This window comes from Vulpes lagopus, chromosome 15 (genome assembly GCF_018345385.1).
Source record: "Vulpes lagopus strain Blue_001 chromosome 15, ASM1834538v1, whole genome shotgun sequence".
Classification (NCBI taxonomy): Eukaryota; Metazoa; Chordata; class Mammalia; order Carnivora; family Canidae; genus Vulpes; species Vulpes lagopus.
In genome coordinates, this window is record NC_054838.1 from 20,971,405 (window position 1) to 20,990,277 (window position 18,873).

Consider the following 18,873-nt stretch of genomic DNA (forward strand, 5'->3'; position numbering starts at 1 on the left):
CGTATTTGATGTGGTGTCTCATGCTTTTAAAGTGTAAGAAACTATGTGCATAAGCCCAGACTTCGTAGACAGGCAACCAAGAAGTCAAAGCCAGGGTTTCATTACCCACAGAGGATAAGATTTGAGAAGGACTCATAGATTCCATAATTCCCCTGATCCATCAAGAGCTTCCTTTCCCCAGACCACCCATTCAGGCACAGCTCAGATCTGGGGTCCCACCTTGGATTAAAAGATCAGAATACTCTCTCGAAATAGACTGTATTAAGAGCCTGTCTCAGAGCAGACATTTCTCCAAAGAAGACATACAAATGGCCAACAGACACATGAAAAAATGCTCAACATCACTCAGCATCAGGAAAATACATACCAAAACCATGATGAGATACCACCTCACACAGGTAGAATGGCTAAAACTAACAAGTTAAGAAACGACAGATGTTGGCAAGGATAAGGAGAAAGGGGAACCCTTTTACACTGTTGGTGGGAATGTAAGCTGCTGTAGCCACTCTGGAAAACAACATGAAGTTTCCTCAAAAAGCTAAAACTAGAGTTACCCTATGACCTAACAATTGTATGACTAGGTATTTATCCAAAGGATACAAAAATAATGATTTGAAGGGGTACCTGTCCCCCAGTGTTTATAGCAGCAATGTCCACAATAGCCAAACTATGGAAAGAGCCCAGATGTCCGTTTGCAGATGAATGGATAAAGAAGATGTGGTATAGATATACAATGGAATACTACTCAGTCATCAAAAATGTAATCTTGCCATTTGCAATGATGTGAATGAAACTAGAAGGTATTATGCTAAGCCAAGTAAGTCAGTCAGAGAAAGACAATTATCATATGATCTCACTCATAAGTGGAATTTAAGAAACAAAACAAGATCATAGGGGAAGGGAGGAAAAAATAAAACAGGACAAAACCATAGAGAGAGACAAACCATAAGAGACACTTAATCATAGGAAACAAACTGAGGGTTGCTGGAGGGGAGGGGGAGGGGGGATGAGGTAAATGGGTGATGGGCTTTAAGAAGGGCATGTGATGTGATGAGCACTGGGTGTTATATGCAACTGATGAATCACGGAACCCTACCTCTGAAACTAATAATACACTATATGTTAATTAATTGAATTTAGATTTTTAAAAAAACCTATCTCATTCAGTGGAGGACTGCTGGTGTTCTCATCATGAGCTCTCCTATGAGTAGCAAACTAGAATGAGGTCATTGCAGCTTTAAAATATTACTATGGGAGGCTCAGAGAGCAGGGTACAGGAGTGTTAATTACTTTTGAAAAAGCACAAGAAAACTGAGCCCAGAGGTAAAGAGAAATTGCTGCAGGGAGAGCAGAGGGGAAATGCCGATCCAGAGAATTAATATGCGGAAGGGTGGTCAAAAAAAGTACAGTCTAAAAAAAAGTTATACTTTCTTTAACTCCTGCTCTTATGGCCAATTCACAGACAGAAATGGCTTCTTGCAGTGTGGGTAATTACAGTAACTGCTACGTGTCTGTGTCCAAGTTCATTGGAAATGGTCAACCTCGTATCTGCACAACCTAGCTCAGTCACCTCCATCTATTCCCAGAAGGGAGACTCCCACTACACAGAGGGCAGAATGAGCCCAGGATTGTGTATTGCTCCTAGAATATCCCAAGCCTTTCCTGCTTTCCCTAAACTGCAGGCAGGGACAAATGACTCAAGAACATACTGATCGCCTTTCCTGCCGAAATAGCAATAACTCTTTGTCCCTGTACTAAACCCTATAGGGACATGCACAAATTTAAGGAGGCACCTCCATGAAGGAAAGTGTCTTCTTAAATTTTGCATCCTGGGGATTTCCCTAGCCACATCCTAGTCCCAGCTCTGGAGGGAGCATTATTTAGTTCATTATTGTGTCCTCCCAGCCTGCCTAGCTCATCATCTCTGGCTGGACTACAGTGAAAGTTCTCAAATTAATTTCACTGTTGCTAAAGCTTCATTCTAAGTGCATCTTCCCCATTCTAGCACCAAATCTAATAGTGAACGTCAGGAGTAAGATCCTTTCCATTCAGAAACTTGCCTTCTAGAAGCAGAAACAGCTAAACAGATAATTACAACATGATGTGATTAGTGCCAGGACAAGGATAAAGTCAAGGGAAACTAAGGGGTGACTTTCCAAATGGGTAATGCTAAGATTTTAAGCTGAGTCAGACAGAAAAAGATAGGAAGGATATTCTAGAAAAAAGAAACACCATATATGCACAGGGATGATGACTGCAAAATTATAATGTGTATTTGGAACTCCAAATAGATTAGTCTGGAATTTAGGGTGTTTGGGGGACAAATGGGAGGAGGTGACACTCCAAAGGATGTCAAGGGACTGAAATTGCTAGATATGTGATGCTAATAGGGATCTATTTTATATTAAAGGCTTTATAAATTCTGTAGAAATGATTATTATATTTCTATTTTATAAGGATTATTATGGCTTGAGAGAAGGGGAGGGATTCATGGGGTGGAACCGAGATCTTCAGATCAATGAGTATCCAATAGCAGAGGTGACAAGGGACTGAAGAATGGTGACAAAGGAGAAATGTGTTCTAACAGTATCTTAAAGTCTCAATGGCTGGGTTGGCAAGCATGTGTGTAAGGAGTTTTACATGATAGTTCAAGTCTTTGATCAATAGGACTGATTCATGATAGCGAAGGTATTCCTTTTTTAGGCTTGAATCAGAAAGAATAATCTGTACCCCTCCTTCCATAGGTCTATTTGTACTTTCATACTAAAATTACCATTATGTGTACTTACACAAATGATTGGATATTTATGACATAAATACAATAACCCGCAGAAACAAAAGTAATTCTTTTCTCTCTCTCTCTCTCTAACACACACACACACACACACACACACACAGATCGCACTGTTGATGGCTTTAATGTGGTAGAGAGTCCACTTGCCATTTTGCAAGCCCCAGTGGACTGTGCCCACTCAGGATACTGACTAGAAGAAAGGAGGCTGCAGGGTCTCTCTTGGGACCTCAGAACTTCAGGAACTAGACCCCTGGGAAATGTTTCTTCTGCAGGCCACAGCTTGATAATTAGGTTTGTGGCTATGGTCTCTCAGGAGCCCACAAGTTTTGAGTGCCCTCTCTGAAGACCAGAAAGAGAAATAAGAGGATTAATTGCTTGAGGGTGCCATTTCTATGTAACCTCGGTGTTCACCAAAGGCCTAGGTTTGGTGAGTGTTGGGGAAGCCAGGGGCAGAGCTCAGGTTTGGATCCTAGGACAGCTAATTGAAGGATTTACAGAAGAACCAAGAGGAGGGCAAAGAGATGCTGAGAAAAGATCAGTAGGCTCAATCCAGCTTTCCCCATGAAATAGAGTCCACAAGACTGGGGGCCAGATTTTAAATAGTTCCTAGGGGTTGGCATAAGGATGGACAAATGGGGCAAAGGGAACAAATAGGACTGGTCCTTTTCTTCAGGACACAGTTCAACAGCGGAAACCATATGGTCTGAGAGCCTGGATTGGAAGGAGCAGATCAAACTCTGTGTTTTCTGTATGTGATTTGAAATTTTCTGTTACTGTGTGGGTTTCTGGCATCCATGTCTATTTGCAAGTTTTTGTAATAATAATGACATTACATTAATAGTCACTCTTTATTGAGAGCTTAACATTGAGCTGGGGACTTTCCTCATGTAATGGCCACAAAAATTCTATGAGGAAACAGGCATCTTTTTAAAAAAATTTATTTATTTATTCATGAAAAACACACAGAGAGAGGTAGAGACACAGGCAGAAGGAGAAGCAGTATCACTGCGGGGAGCCAATGTAGGACTTGATCCCAGGACCCCGGGGATCATGACCTGAGCTGAAGGCAGACGCTCAACCACTGAACCACCCAGGCGTAAGGAAACAGGCATTTTACAGAGATCATATAACTTGTTTGGTATAATGAAAAAACAGGCACTGATCAAATGCAAATCTAATACTGGATTCTAAAATGCAAGTTCTTAAGAAGTAGCAATAATATGACTTTGTATAAACTTTGCCTAGGAATTCCATGTGTGTGTTTTATTTCACTCATTCATTTATTATTTTAGCCACTTATTAAACTCTAAGGGAATATAGAGTAAATAGAAGAGAAAATGGAGGTGGGGTAGAGATATGTGTCAGAAAAAGAGCAAAGATCCCTATCAAAAAGGACTTGTGTGGGAATTTAACATTATTCATAACAGGAATTTAATCGTTATTCATCTATTCAACAAAATTTAAATGGTCATGAGAAGATGGGAATATTCTTTGTGTCTTGACTCAATAGCAACATTCAGTTCCAGAAATAGTCACTGAGCACTTTTTAAGTTCCACTATTGGGCAGATATTGAAAGCACTTTTGAAACAACAATAGCGACAACAAAAGCAGAAAGAACAAAATTTACATGATCTTTGCCTTTGTAGAGAACGCAGCTTAGCAGAGAAAATAAATAGTAAACAGGTGTTCGCAAATATGATGAATTTAAGAAAAGAAGAAATATAATTTGGAAATAGAATACTCTAACAGAGATCAGAAAGACTGTTCCCAGGGAAGCGATATTTCAGTTGAATGAAGTGGAGCTTAGTTGAAATTTGAATGATAAGTAGAGCCTAGCATTGCTTGGAGATAAGAAAAGGGATGGCGATGCTTGTTCTAAAGTCCAGGGGGAAATATGTGCACAGTCTCATAGTCAGGAGACTTTGGCACTGAGGGAACATGTGGTAACCTATCTGTATTTAGAATAGCACACATTGGCTGTTTAGACTTTTATTTATCTACAATGATGGTTGTTCAGAGAAGTACATCATCAGGGTGGGCCACTCACTGCACAGATATCTCTTTGAATATACTGCACCTTGCAGTGTGATAGCTCACCTGTAGGGGGTCATGGTGGTCTTGTTTCTCTTTATCACATAGCTTTCCCATATCTCTGGCCTCATTTCTGTTCAACTGCAGAGAAGTGTGAGTCTCAGCAGATACTTAAGTCAAAATTGAGGAAATAATTAAACACTGTAGTTGGAACCCCTGAAATAAAGTGGTAGAGGAATTTACCACACATCTTATATGGAAGTTGCTTTTAATATACACATCTTTAGAAAAAGCAGGACTTCTTTTTCTGGTAAACATTCCAAAGATGTAACAGGAAAACAGAAGAGGTAACAAGACCAGATTATGGATATCTTGTTAGCTATGTTAAAGATTTTTCATTTTGATCCAAAAGGATTGGATCCGCATAATCAATTGTACATGGGGGTTTAAAGAGAGAAAGGTATAAATGGTGCAAGTCAGGTTTTTGCTTTGGCTTATTTAGTGGATGATATTGTATTCTGTGAAATATTAGACACAGTAGGGTTTCTGAAGAAATACGATGGGACTTAATTTTAATTTTTGAAAATTAAATCTGAGTCCTGTGAGATATCCAAAAGAAGATATCTAGAAAGGAGTTGAATATATGTGTCTTGTAAGATGTAAAGAAGAGGTAAAGAATTGGGAGATGTCATGTACAGCTATTAACTGGGATCTTAAGAGTTGATGATCTAGTTAGGAAAAGTATAAAGAGAAGAAAAATGGGCTTTGAGCAGGCCTTGAGGAACCCCAGAACTTAAGATACAAGGAACAGGAAGAACAGGCAAAGGATGAGATGAGATGCTAGCGAGATTAAGAAACACTTAAAGTGTTGTGATAAAGCATCCAGAGGATGTTTCAAGATGGATGGGATAGTGAATAGTGTCAGATGCTGCTTGAGAAGGACTCAGGGTGGGACATGGACATCGCCGGTGGTGTTAGCAAAAGTTGCTTTCGTGGAAAGGTGAGGCCAGAAATGAGACTAGCACGAATTAAAGGGTGAATAGGACATAAGAAGCACATATGTGGTGTAGACAACTACACGTCTAACTATGATGAGAGAATATAATTGCTTCTGTGTAATTTACACTAGAAAATACTTGAGCACGTTTTAATTGTTTAAATGTTGAAGGAGTAAACTTTTAAAAAGCCTAGGTTGAAGACAAAGGCAAGAAAGAGAATAAATGATAATAAAAGATACCTGACACGATGTAAAGATGTGTGAGAGAGGGATGGGTTTGTTTTTGGACCCAGATACAAAAGGAATTATTTTTTCCAATGTATATAAAAAAGACACTTACAATCTAATATAAATATATACATACACACACATACACACAGATGTGATAGCTTTCTCACATGATTTCACATACAGTGCCTTTGAATTTCTCTGTGAAGTAAAATGAAAAATTATCTGCTGAGAAAGAGAGAGTTGGAATTGGTGGATGTGCTTGGAGAAAAGCAGGGAAAAAAGTCATCCAAGTAGATTAAGCTGAAGAAGATCATGTAGGGTCATCGGCAATGTTGAAGATGAACTTTAAGGCTGATGATAATGAAATTATGGGAACATTAACATGTCTAGTTAAGTGCCTTACTGTGCCTAAGACTTACCAGGTTGGTGAATCTAGGAGTTCAGTTTTGCATGCATGAGAGATGGGAGGTCACGCAAGGGTGGGCGAAATATATGAGAGTATGTGACATGATGAATCATAATTTAACCTAGAAAAGAGGAATGCAAAGACACCAGGGTAGTGAATGAAAAATAATGAAAAAGTCCGTGCTCTGGAGGGCTCAGGGTTGTTGAAGAACAAATTGGTAATCACTAAACCACATAGATGAGCAGACAGAAAGTTAGCATGTGCAAATGTGTGATTAATGAGGCCAGTCAATTCTAAGTTACTGTACTTGAAGATACAATAATGAAATTAGGTACCTTTCTTTTCGGTAATAAAATGAAGGTGTCTGAGGTGATGTTGTGCCACCTTGAGGGAAAAGTTTGGAGTAAGTGAGTGACAAGGATGTTAACATGCTGTAAAATGATCACCACAATCTGTCTAGTTATACATATCGCCGCACAGAGTTGCAAATTTCTTTGTGTGATGAAAATTTTGAAGATCTACTCCCTTAGAAAGTTTCAAGTATACAATATGTTATTATTAACCTGAGTCACTATGCTGTACATTCCATCCCAGGACTCATTTATTTTATAACTTGAAATTTGTATATTTGACTCCCTTTATCCATTTCACTAACGCCCCATGCCCACCTCTGTCAATCGCCAATCTGTTCTCAGTGTCTGAATTCCACGCTTTCATGTTGTTGTGTTTATGGTTAGAGATTGCACACACAGCATTTGTCTGTGATGTCATATGATATTTGTCTCTGTATTCTTTTTTTTAAGGTTTTATTTATTTGAGAGAGAGAGATAGCAAGAGAGAGCACAAGCGAGAAGGAGTAGGCTCCCTACTGAGCAGGGAGCCTGATGCAGGGGTTGATTCCAGGACCCTGGGATCATGATCTGAGCTGAAGGTAGATGCCTAACTTCCTGAGCCACCCAGGCACCTCTTGTTTGTTTTCTTTTTGTGACTTAATTTTATATCTTCTGTTATACAGATATCATGTATGTGTCACTTGCCCTATGCTCTATAGAGAATTGTGTTTATTACATGATAGTTTATATAAAGACTTCTTATGTGTTATTTGCAGCTCTAAGCATTTGCTTATGTGTAGGCTTTAGCAGCTTACTTAACTTCTCTGTGCTCCGTTTCTGTATCTTTGAAATGTAGGTCACATTATTACCTATCTCATAGAGTTTTTAAGGGGATTATAGAAGTGATTTCATGTAAAGAGCTTTAGACTTGGGGATCCCTGGGTGGCGCAGCGGTTTGGCGCCTGCCTTTGGCCCAGGGCGCGATCCTGGAGACCCGGGATCGAGTCCCACGTCGGGCTCCCGGTGCATGGAGCCCGCTTCTTCCTCTGCCTGTGTCTCTGCCTCTCTCTCTCCCTCTGTGACTATCATAAATAAATAAAAAAATTAAAAAAAAAAAAAAAAAAAAAAGAGCTTTAGACTTGTGTAGTATGTGAAGGTTTCCCAAAATATTGCTTCTGTTTACAGAGGTTGCTTTTTTTGCTTTTATCTTGACCTGAGATTTAAAATGTATTAATTCTGTATTTCTTCCACTAGAGGTCCCTCAGTTACTCCCTTTGAATACATGTCTTTGATAGTTTTTTTTTTTTTTTTTTTTTTTTCTTTTCTTTTTCTTTTCCTGTTTCTAACCACATGTTTATGGTTTGGGGAAGAGGTATCATAGAAGTTTAAAACACACCATTTGGAGTCAGAAGTGCCTGGATTTGGGTCTTACTCAACTTTCCATCTATGTTAGTCTCTTTGAGAGAGGTATAATAATACTATTTATACCCTAGTGCTATTGGGGATAGTTTGTTTTCATTCAAAATATTATAAAGATTATTTTTCTTATGCTAGGAAACAATGATGATAAATGGGCTACAGTGACAAGAAATGTCACTGTATGTCACTTGTATGCTTGCAAGTTAACCCTCTTAAGATACTATTTTATTTAAAACAATTTTTAAGATACTATTTTATTTATTTTTTAAGATACTATTTTAAAATGTAATAATATCAATACTTTTTTTAAAAAAATATTTACTTATTCATGGGAGACACAGAGAGAGAGAGAGAGAGGCAGAGACACAGGCAGAGGGAGAAGCAGGCTCCATGCAGGGAGCCCAGTGTGGGACTTGATCTCCAGAATCACACCCTGGGCTGAAGGCAGATGCTCAATAGCTGAGCCACCCAGGCATCTCAATATGTTGCACGTGCTGTGGCAACACGATTAGGGTCCTGAGGATAAGGGGATGAGGAAAATAAAAGTAAAGAGATGGGGACAGGAGGGGCACAGTGGATGATGTCCAAGCAGTGTCAGCTTTATTCAAGGTTTTACAACATTTTATAGCATGAGCAAAACAAAGCCAAGAAGGTGTCTATTTTTAGCATGTTTGTGAAACCCTCCAAAGTTCCCCTTTCTCAGCACATAAGACAGACTCACGGGTGCCAGAAGACCTTGGTAAATAGATAAGCTTGTTGCTCCAGATGTGCATACTTCAAAGGAATATTAGGTATGGTAAACAGACCAGCAAGGACAGCACAGACCCTTACTTACATTTATGACCAGGCCAGAATAAGTTGTATCTATTGTGTTATGTGGGCGATCATGTACAAGCGAGCCCTGAGAACCATTGCTCAAGCCCTTTCTCAAGTGTCAACCAACTATTCACCCTTTAGGCTCCTGAGCCTTTTGAGTGAATGAGGGATCCAAGTCTGGGCCCGGTTTGGTTCAGTTACTCCAGTTAGTTTGTGGTCGCCCACACCAATACTTATTTTTTTTAAAAGACACTTGACCCAGTTTCTTCATTCAGTGCTAAGAGGGAGCTGGACACGAACTGTATGCCCATTTCCACATCATTCTCCATGGTGAGGCACCAAACATCAGTCTCAGAGAACATTCTGGTCTGAAAATCCCAGGTGCTAGAATGTAAGGGAAATCAGGAGAGAAATTGCAATTGGCTTAGGGTTAGTGTGCTGGACACACTGTAGTTTGAGTGTTAGGTTTTCCACACTGACTTCCCTACATCCTAGGCCTCTTCTCAGTGCCTGGCATCTAGTATGTATCGCCTGAGCAATTATGTGGTTGGCACCATAGCATAAATGTGTGGATTGTATAGATCTTGGCTCTGCCAGTTACCCAAGATGAGATCTTAGGTAAAATTTTCTCTCAGAGTATTAGATTCTATTTAAAAAAATGGAGGGATAAAAACATATGTCTCAGACCATATCCACAGTCATGCTAAAGTAGGAGTTCTCTGTGGACATGACCTGAGAAGGCTGCTCTAAAGCCATCAGTAAGGGTTCTCAACAACCTGGGAAGAGTTGAGTTTGATATTGGCCTGCCTAACAAGAAGGTTGGGCATCAACTCTGAGCAAGGTTGGGCATCAACTCTGAGCAAAGCACCAATGTTCTGCTGGAGACCCTGAGGAAAAGAGAAGGCTGATTTGTACTTGGGCCCCAAGTAATGAGGGCCTGGACCCCTGGTCCCAAAATGGACCAAAGGGGGCAGGACACTGACCCTTTCCTGCTTTCCAACAGACATGGGCCTGGCAGTCCTATCAGTGATGGTAGTGTCTGCAGAGACCTTCATTTGCCTGCTCCTCCCTAGCTTCCCTTTAATAAAGTTGAGCTGCTTTTATTGGAAAGAAAATATATATTTCAGAAGACTGTTCTAAATTGGATAATACTTTGTAAAGCTGGGAATAATAGGAGTTGTAATTGCTAATTATCTACTTATTTTTCCAATTGTGCTCCATTTCTTAGTTTCTTTCCCTGCATGTGGTTAGATTGTTTTTTTTTTTTTTCTGTACTCAAGTCTACATAGAAACTAATTACATTGATTCAGTGAACACTCAATCATTACATGGAAAAAAAAATTAGGGAGATTGAAGATTCCAGAGTAATTGAGTAATTAGTACTAGGAGTGTCACATCTGAGAAATTTTTCTTTTCTTTCTCTCTCTCTTTTTTTTTTTATGGGAATCTTTCTTCAAGACATGAATATTGTTGTTCTTACTAGCACTAGAAGGGTCTTTCTTGGCAGATAGGAAAGAGAACTAACCTAAAGGAGAGAGTGGAGGAAGAATTACCATACACTATTCTCAGGTTTATTATACACATTTTGTTTTTCAGACTCAAAATCTATTCATGAGACCACCCTGGCCATGTACAACCAGAGTAGCTACAACACAGGTGACTTCACCCTCCTGGGCATCCCTGGCCTTGAGCAGTACCACGTCTGGATCAGCATCCCCTTCTGCTTTATCTATCTCGTGGCCATTGTGGGCAACAGTATCCTCCTCTACCTCATTGCCATGGAGCGGAGTCTTCACGCACCCATGTTCTTTTTCCTTTCCATGCTAGCCATTACAGATGTGATCTTGTCTACCACATGTGTCCCCAAAACCCTTACCGTCTTCTGGCTTGGTCCCCAGAAAATCAGCTTTCCTGGTTGCCTCACCCAGTTATTCTTTCTGCACAGTAGCTTTGTCCTGGACTCAGCTATACTCCTGGCCATGGCATTTGACCGCTATGTGGCCATCTGCTCCCCTCTGAGATACACCACTATTCTGACCCCCAGGACCATCACCAAGATTGCAGTGGGCATCTCCTGTCGAAGCTTCTGCATCATCCTGCCAGTTATATTCTTGCTTACACGCTTGCCTTTCTGCAGGACACACATCATACCACACACATACTGTGAGCACATAGGTGTGGCCCGGCTCGCCTGTGCTGACATCTCCATCAACATCTGGTATGGCTTTTGTGTTCCCATCATGACGGTCATCTCAGATGTGATTCTCATTGCCGTTTCTTACACTCTCATCCTCTGTGCAGTCTTCCGCTTGCCCTCCCGAGATGCCCGCCAGAAGGCCCTTGGCACCTGTGGTTCCCATGTCTGTGTCATCCTCATGTTTTATACACCTGCCTTTTTCTCCATCCTTGCTCATCGTTTTGGACACAATGTCTCCCGCACTTTCCACATCATGTTTGCCAACCTCTACATTGTTATTCCACCTGCACTCAACCCCATTGTCTATGGAGTGAAGACCAAGCAGATCAGAGATAAGGTCATCCTTTTGTTTTCTACCAAGGGTTCAGAATGATGTTTAATATGCTATGGGAAAACTAACATCACTGTGTAGGGGTATTAATGTAGCAATATGAGAAAAAAATCTAATTTATTTATTTAAAGACAGCATGAGCAGGGAGTGAGAGGAGGAGGCAGAGGGAGAGAGAGAACATTAAGCAGGCTCCATGTTTAGCACAGAGCCAAACACAGAGCTCAATTTTATTACCCTGAGATCATGGCCTGAGCCAAAATCAAGAGTCAGGCACTTAACCAACTGAGCCACCCAGGCACCCCTAAAAAAAGCTAATTTCTTTTTTTTAAGATTTTATTTATTTATTCATGAGACACACACACACACACAGAGAGAGAGAGAGAAAGAGAAGCAGAGACACAGGCAGAGGGAGATGCAGGCTCCATATAAGGAGCCTGATGTGGGACTCAATCCTGGGACTCAATCCCGGGACTCCAGGATCACACACTTGGCAGAAGGCAGGCGCTAAACTGCTGAGCAACCCAGGGATCCCCTAATTTCTTTTTAAATATAAAGCAAGATCTGCCTGTAGGTACTTTTGCATACCAGTAAAATGACATAATCTAATGTAGGAAATGGTTCTATGTATGAAAAATTCCTGATGGCCTGTTTGTTTGTGGAATATGAAGTTATATAGAATATAATAAGAAAAGGAGGTGGAAACAGAGAGCTGACTTACCTTAAATGGACAAAACAATACAAATTTGAAAATTGCAACTTTGCAACTATGGAGTGAAAAATGTAAGGGAGAAACACTTAAGCAGAGAGACTAAAAGTAAAAATACCAATGAATAATCCATTATTGAGGGGATCTGTAAGTGGATTGAGAATATTTACAATAATATTCAATGCTCATTATTATTCATGATGTACATTCACAGTTCCCTTTCAGTGGTGCCCCAACACATGAAGTCTTTCAATACAAGTGCTATGAACTGGGTGGTCTACCAGCAGGGCTGTAATGAGGAAGAGATAACATATACTTTTTAACACTAAAGTTCTTCACCCCAGTGCTGGCAGAGGACAGTAACTTCTAGGCTCCAAGACACATTGAGGAAAGGAGCTGCAGAGATTGGGTCAGGAGATCTCATGCCAGTTTGCTGGGACAGTAAAGTAGACATTTAACCCCACTGGCCTGGAGCCTGTGAGACCCACCTACGGAGTGTGTTTCCTGGACAGTGGGAAAATCAACTATCAGACACATAAGTGTGGTACAGGAGGGATAAACAGAGGAACTCTACAGGGAAGTAGCGCATGCATGAGAAGATGCATCTAATTGCACAAGGATCACATGGCACACAATACCATGTGTCATATTTGAAGAATGATCTAGAGTTCCTATGATAAACCTTTCATTTTTTGGAAATTATCCATTGATTTAGGACTATCTATTGAGTACTCACTGTATTGCAATGAGCTTCTAAGCATTCGGGATATAATGCTTCTAAGCATTCGGGTTAATAATACAAAGAGACTCTGCCCTGCTCTGTGGAGCTCATATTCTCAGGACAGAGATTCATAAGAAACATGAAAACAAATAAATTCTCTACCTTCAAAGAGTAATGTAACTGAGAGAATAATGAAGTGAATGCAGTGATGCACTACAAGTGGGCAAGGAGGACAGTGGCAGAGAGGACAGCACAGGCAAAGGTCCTGGGGCTGGAAACAGTGTGACATGACTGTGGACAGAGCAGAGGCACATGTGGCTTGAGCACACTGAGGTGGGGGGACCAGAGGAAGGAGGAGGAGGAGCTTGGTCAGGTCCTGTGGGACTGGAATCATCCAAACTTCATTCTAGGAGGAGGAAACTGAAGCCTGGAGAGTGAACATGACTTCTCTAAGGTGCATGGCAAGGCACTTACAAATGCAGAGCTTGAATAGCATCTGCCAAACCCCTCGTTCAGAGATTTTCCCACTCCACATAACCTCACTCTTGAGATAACATCAGAGGGAAGAAAACATAAGTAGAGATATCAGAGCCCGTTTTTCTAATTTTGGTGAAGTCTAATTGTCTTAAATTAAGCCCCATCCTACTAATTGAGGATTCTGCTCTATGTACCAGCTTGGTAAATCTGCTCACAAATATCAGAAGAAATGACCTCTTATTTTCTTCTAATTATTTCCGCCCTTCTGAGCACATGGATTAGATAAGAGCTGATATTTTTAAAAGCTTACTGTGGAAATCTAAATAAATAGATTCTGAGCTAATTTAAAAGTATGTTCTCACACACATGCACAAAAAGAGTACATTCTCATTTCATCCTGTTAGGAACTCAAAGCCATGGTTGTTCACCAACACACAGGAATGGCTCCCATGAAAGCCTAATGCCCTAGAAAAAGCAATACAGCAAGAGATTTTGTTCTGCATTGTGTCCTTACCTTCTTCCACTCTCTATCTTTGGCCAAGTTATCTGTTATTATATTTCTTTTTTTTAAGATTTCATTCATTTATTAATGAGAGAGAGAGAGAGAGAGAGGCAGAGACACAGGCAAAGGGAGAAGCAGCCTCCCTGCAGGAAGCCTGACATGGGACTTGATCCTGGGTCTCCAGGATCACACCCCGGGCTGGAGGCAGTGCTAAACCACTGAGCCACCGGGGCTGCCCTGTTATTATATTTCTATCATCACTCTATAAAGGGGTTCATTTATTTCTGTGACTTATAGCCCCTGTGCTGGTAACTCTATACCCTAATGTCCATATATGATCTTCCTAATAAATCTTAGTGTCTGCTTTTTTACCTAAGGGGGCCAGTGTTAGGATGAAACAAGTAATGTGGATCATGTGCTTTGCAGATTGTAAAATATTAATCTGTGTTAGCTGTTAGGTTAGTATTCTACTACCTACCACTGTCATTCTTGTCTGGAAGGAGAATCTCAGCATGTTTAACTCTGAGCTTATCATTGTCATTTAAAATCCCTCCTCCACTGGAACGTATTATGCTAAATGAAATAAGTCAGAGAAAGACAAATACATATGATTTTACTTATATGTGGAATTTAAGAAACAAAAAGTTAAATATAGAGGAAGGCAAGAAAAAGTAAAATAAGATGACAATAGAGAGGGAGGTAAGCCCTAAGAAAGGAGGAACTATAGGAAATAGACTGAGGGTTGCTGGAGGGGAGGTGGATGGGGAGATAGTATAACTGGGTGATGGGCATTAAGGAGGGCACTTGATGTAATGAGCATGGGTGTTATATTCAAATAATGAATCACTAAATTCTCTCCCTAAACTAATAATACTGTATATGTTAACTAAATTGATTTTAAATAAATAATTAATAAGTAAAGTAAAATAAAATAAATTCCCACTCCACTTTGATGTTTATGGAAGGAGAAAACAGGTTAAGCCTGGTGTTTCTCTTCCTCAAGGTCAAATCTACTGCCTCAGTTGCTAACGGCTCTTTGTGGCGAGACTGGCTGCAAATATTCTGTTCCAGTGTCAGACCATGAATGACATTACATGTTCTGGTTGGATTTAAAAGATAATAGTGTCAAACATAAATTGTCTTATCCTATATATTTTTCTTTTTGCAAATTCCTCATCCCTTATATTAGATATGAGATATTAAAACCAAACCATTAGGGGAATGAAGGGTTTTACCTTTCCATCCTCAGAATTTAGAGCTGCATCCTACAAATAGTAGAGATACAAGAATGTGTCTCTAAAACCTCTCTTCCAGAAATTCTCCATGTCGCCATTCTTTAGGTGTTTGTGATTATATTTGCTGTCTCTTAGATTTCAGTGCTATTCATTCCATCATCCTGTGTATTCCCATTTAGCCAGACATTTGCATTGTATACCTAGACCTGATTGTGTACGTGTTTTATTTTATAAGCCAATGGCAACTGGATATATTTCTTGTGTTCAGAAGAATAATGTAGGCCTTATAAAAATGAGTAATGGAATAGATTTACAATGTCTCTCTTTGAAGAGAGAAGGAAGTTGGTTTTATGCCTTGCACCTGTCATTTTGAACCTATGTTTTAAAATAAATGGACAATGATTTATGTGTCATAATTTCAGTTGAGTAACATTCACAAAGTGCATGTTATAGGAAGCAAAATGCATAGAAATTGGCAATACTGACATGTAGTAAGTACTACCCACGCTGCTTACAATCAGAAAGCTTCTATGTTAGCAAAAGGAGTACATCACATTTACAAATACTTTGCTCAGCTAATCTTATATGTTGCAATGAGTGGCAAAGGGTGTTAGGGAATCACAAAGGAAGCATACTCAACCATTCCTCAGAGGCCAGGAAAGATTTCTGGCAAAGTACATTTCCATGATTGTCTAGAAGAACACAAAGCAGTTGAGCCTCGTGAATAAGGGGAACAGGATCTGCCAGCCAGAGGGAATACTGAGCCTAGGCAAGAAACCATGTGTTTCAAAATCTGTTAACTCTGATCTGTATGTTGATATAGGAATCATCCATAATGATAATGGCATTGTGCAGGGGAGCTGGACAGTGAGAAAAGGGAGACTCATAAACTAGTCTTCGGTAGAGGTAGGAAGCTGGTGGGAATATCAGTAGATGAAGTTTGTAAACTATCTCATACCTTGATGCTATTGTTGATACCTGAAAGTTAATAATTTCATCACACATTTCTTACTTCCTCTTGGAAAGGAATTGAGGATAGGCATATGAGTCAGACAAGCTGATATATGAAAATATGAGCATTATTTCCATAGTGCCAAAATCAAGAATATGATATAAGTGTCTCTTCACGTTGCCTTCTACTATTTTATTTCCAAGTGTAAACTTGGGAGGATACATCCAAGAGTGAGACAAGACCCACCTAATCATCGCTGTAGTTCATTCTTCTGCTGAAGAAAACCAATGAATCGCCAAGGTGGATGTACTCGCATAGGGATATATCAAACTATCAATGAGGAAAGATGATATTTTTAATTTCCAAAAACCATATATTAAGGCTTTTGTAGAGTAAAATAAATTACTAGAAAAATACAATTTTAAATAACCATGGAACACAGTCTCATATCTATTGTATTCAAAGGCATAAAATATATTATAATAAGTACAACTGGATTAACCAGAGGAAACCAATGAAAGACAAGCATAAATATATATATTGGTTCTTGAAAGTGTGCATAGTGGTATGTACTATAGAGAATTTATATTATCTCATGAAATAATACTTTGCCAGCTTTGTTTGTTCTATGGGTTCTATGTATCACTAACCACTCCTTAAACATATGATATTATGTGGTCATGTAACATGATCAGCCTGCTGAGGTACATACTCCCGCAGACAGCAGTGCAAGATGGATTCCTCACTTAGAATTCTTAGGAAAAAATTGTCATGTTTTCAGAGTGGGCCATATATCAACAATTGCTCTCATATGCCCTAGTCCAATGTATCCACACATACTCCACAAGGGAAAGGTTGGGCAGGAGAAGAGGTTATTAGACTGTTCTAGACTATTAAAATACAGCATGAAAATACCATAAAGATTTTGTTGTTGTTTTTTGGCATCCTGTAAGTTTGTTTTGTGACGGTGTAATTGCAAAACAATTCATACAAACGAGGTCTACAAAGACAAACTGTGGAGGACATATTGTGAAGTACGTCATTACCACATCCTCTTATGTGCCTCTACATGGAAGGAAAGGCATCGGTGAGAGAGAGAAGAGTTGTGAGGCTACTGTCTACTATGAGGGTCCAGTAGCTACCCCATGTGGGTCCACAGGCATCTCAGCCAGAGTTTGTCCTTAAGCTGACACTGTAAGCCACACAACCCCGAGTAACGTGTCAGCTCTCCCAAGCTCAAACACCCTGCTGGTGCTCCGGTTTGCTGCTCTACTCTTCGCACCACCTCTTGGGGAAGGTCCATGAATCGTCATTGTATAAAAGAAAAAAAAATAGCTCAAAGAAGAAGACACTTGCTCCAGTCTGTTTAATAGTGGAATCTATTCAATCCCATGTCTGCTTGATTCAACAGCTCTTCCCCCACATTGCTTTGTCTGTATATCGGGCTAGGGGGCAGAAACAAATACCAAGTAATGAAGACTGTCCACGTCTAGGCGGCAGCTGGGGTTGTTATTTGTGCAGCAGGAAGCATGTCTCCATCTGAGTCTGCTGTGCCCCACCCAGGGGCTCTGCAGAGACCTCCCTGCTTGGTCTCTTCCTTTCCAGGGCTCTGAGTGCATGAGGCATGGAAACCTGGGGGGACTAGGAGAGTCAGCAGAGATGACTGCAGGCTGCTGCAGATCCCTCATGAACAGTGCACAACTGAGACTCACAGGTTCTCAATCCCACCAGGAATGCAGGGTCCATGCCCCCCTGATGCCCTGAGAAGAGACCCATAAATTCTTCCTGCCCACACCTGCTCTCCCCCAGGCTTGCCTGAGAGTACCTTCAGAGTCCTCAGATCACTGATGCCCTGACTACTGAATGGACAGGGTGGAGCAGCAGGGACTGGAGCAGCACTGGATAGATGGAGGATGGATGTCCCTTCCTCATCTTTAATCCCACCTCCCCAGCAGAGAGGTGAGAGCTCCTGACTGATGGACAACAGGACTTCCTCAGCCAGGCTCAGTCACAGGATCTGAGGGTTCCTGAAAACCTCTTCCTCTCCCTGTGCTCTACCTGGATTTATCCCACGGTGATCCAAGCACTGAAGATCCTGGTGAAGTGCCAATCTTCCTGTAATTGTTTCAGAGAGCCTGTTTGTCCTTATAGAAACAGTCTACTTCAGATTCTTTTTCAGAGAACAACTTTGATTTGCCAAGGAAACCCTGTGTTGGAGGTCCAGTGAGACTGTTTGAGAACTGGAGTGCGGTGTCCCCACTCCCTTCTCACAGTTCCTGGATCAGAAAAATATGGAAGGTACAGATTGGGACTAGGAACAGGGATTAAAAGACAATACCACGACATTCTCTATTTTATTGGAAGGAGTCTTGTATTCAACCTGCTTTTCTTGGGCTCCATTGGCAAAAAAAGGTTGCTAGTTTGGTCTAACTAGGTCTATTTTGAATCTTTCAGCCTGACTTTTAGCAATTTGATTTTTCCAAACTCAGGACCATTCTTCTTTCAAATATCATTAGTTTAGTCTCTATCTTTCCTTTTTTTGTGTTCTAAGATATGTTAAAGGATGGATGGTTGATCAGATTGTGAAATGAAGACTAGGAATGAAGTGGAAAATTTCTCAACAGGATTAGATTCAGGAATAATACAAATGCTGAAAGTACAATAATTACAACTATTCTATTTAACATGTTTTTGGTATTGGCTGTGTTTCAGGCAAAACTGATTT

General features: G+C 40.3%; 1 protein-coding gene across 2 annotated transcripts; it reads left to right on the top strand.

Annotated features, from left to right (window-relative positions):
- Positions 1-7,120: 7,120 nt before the first annotated feature.
- On the top strand, positions 7,121-11,597 carry LOC121476492 (olfactory receptor 52H1-like). Of its 2 annotated transcripts, none has more exons than XM_041730553.1 (2): positions 7,121-7,132; positions 10,644-11,597. In XM_041730553.1, the coding sequence occupies exons 1-2, from the start codon at positions 7,121-7,123 to the stop codon at positions 11,595-11,597; spliced, it is 966 nt and encodes a 321-aa protein (XP_041586487.1). The 2 variants fall into 2 exon arrangements, with proteins under 2 accessions (XP_041586487.1, XP_041586488.1); XM_041730554.1 differs by lacking the exon at positions 7,121-7,132 and adding an exon at positions 9,331-9,357 and having other exon boundaries at positions 10,668-11,597.
- The last annotated feature ends 7,276 nt before the right edge of the window (positions 11,598-18,873 follow it).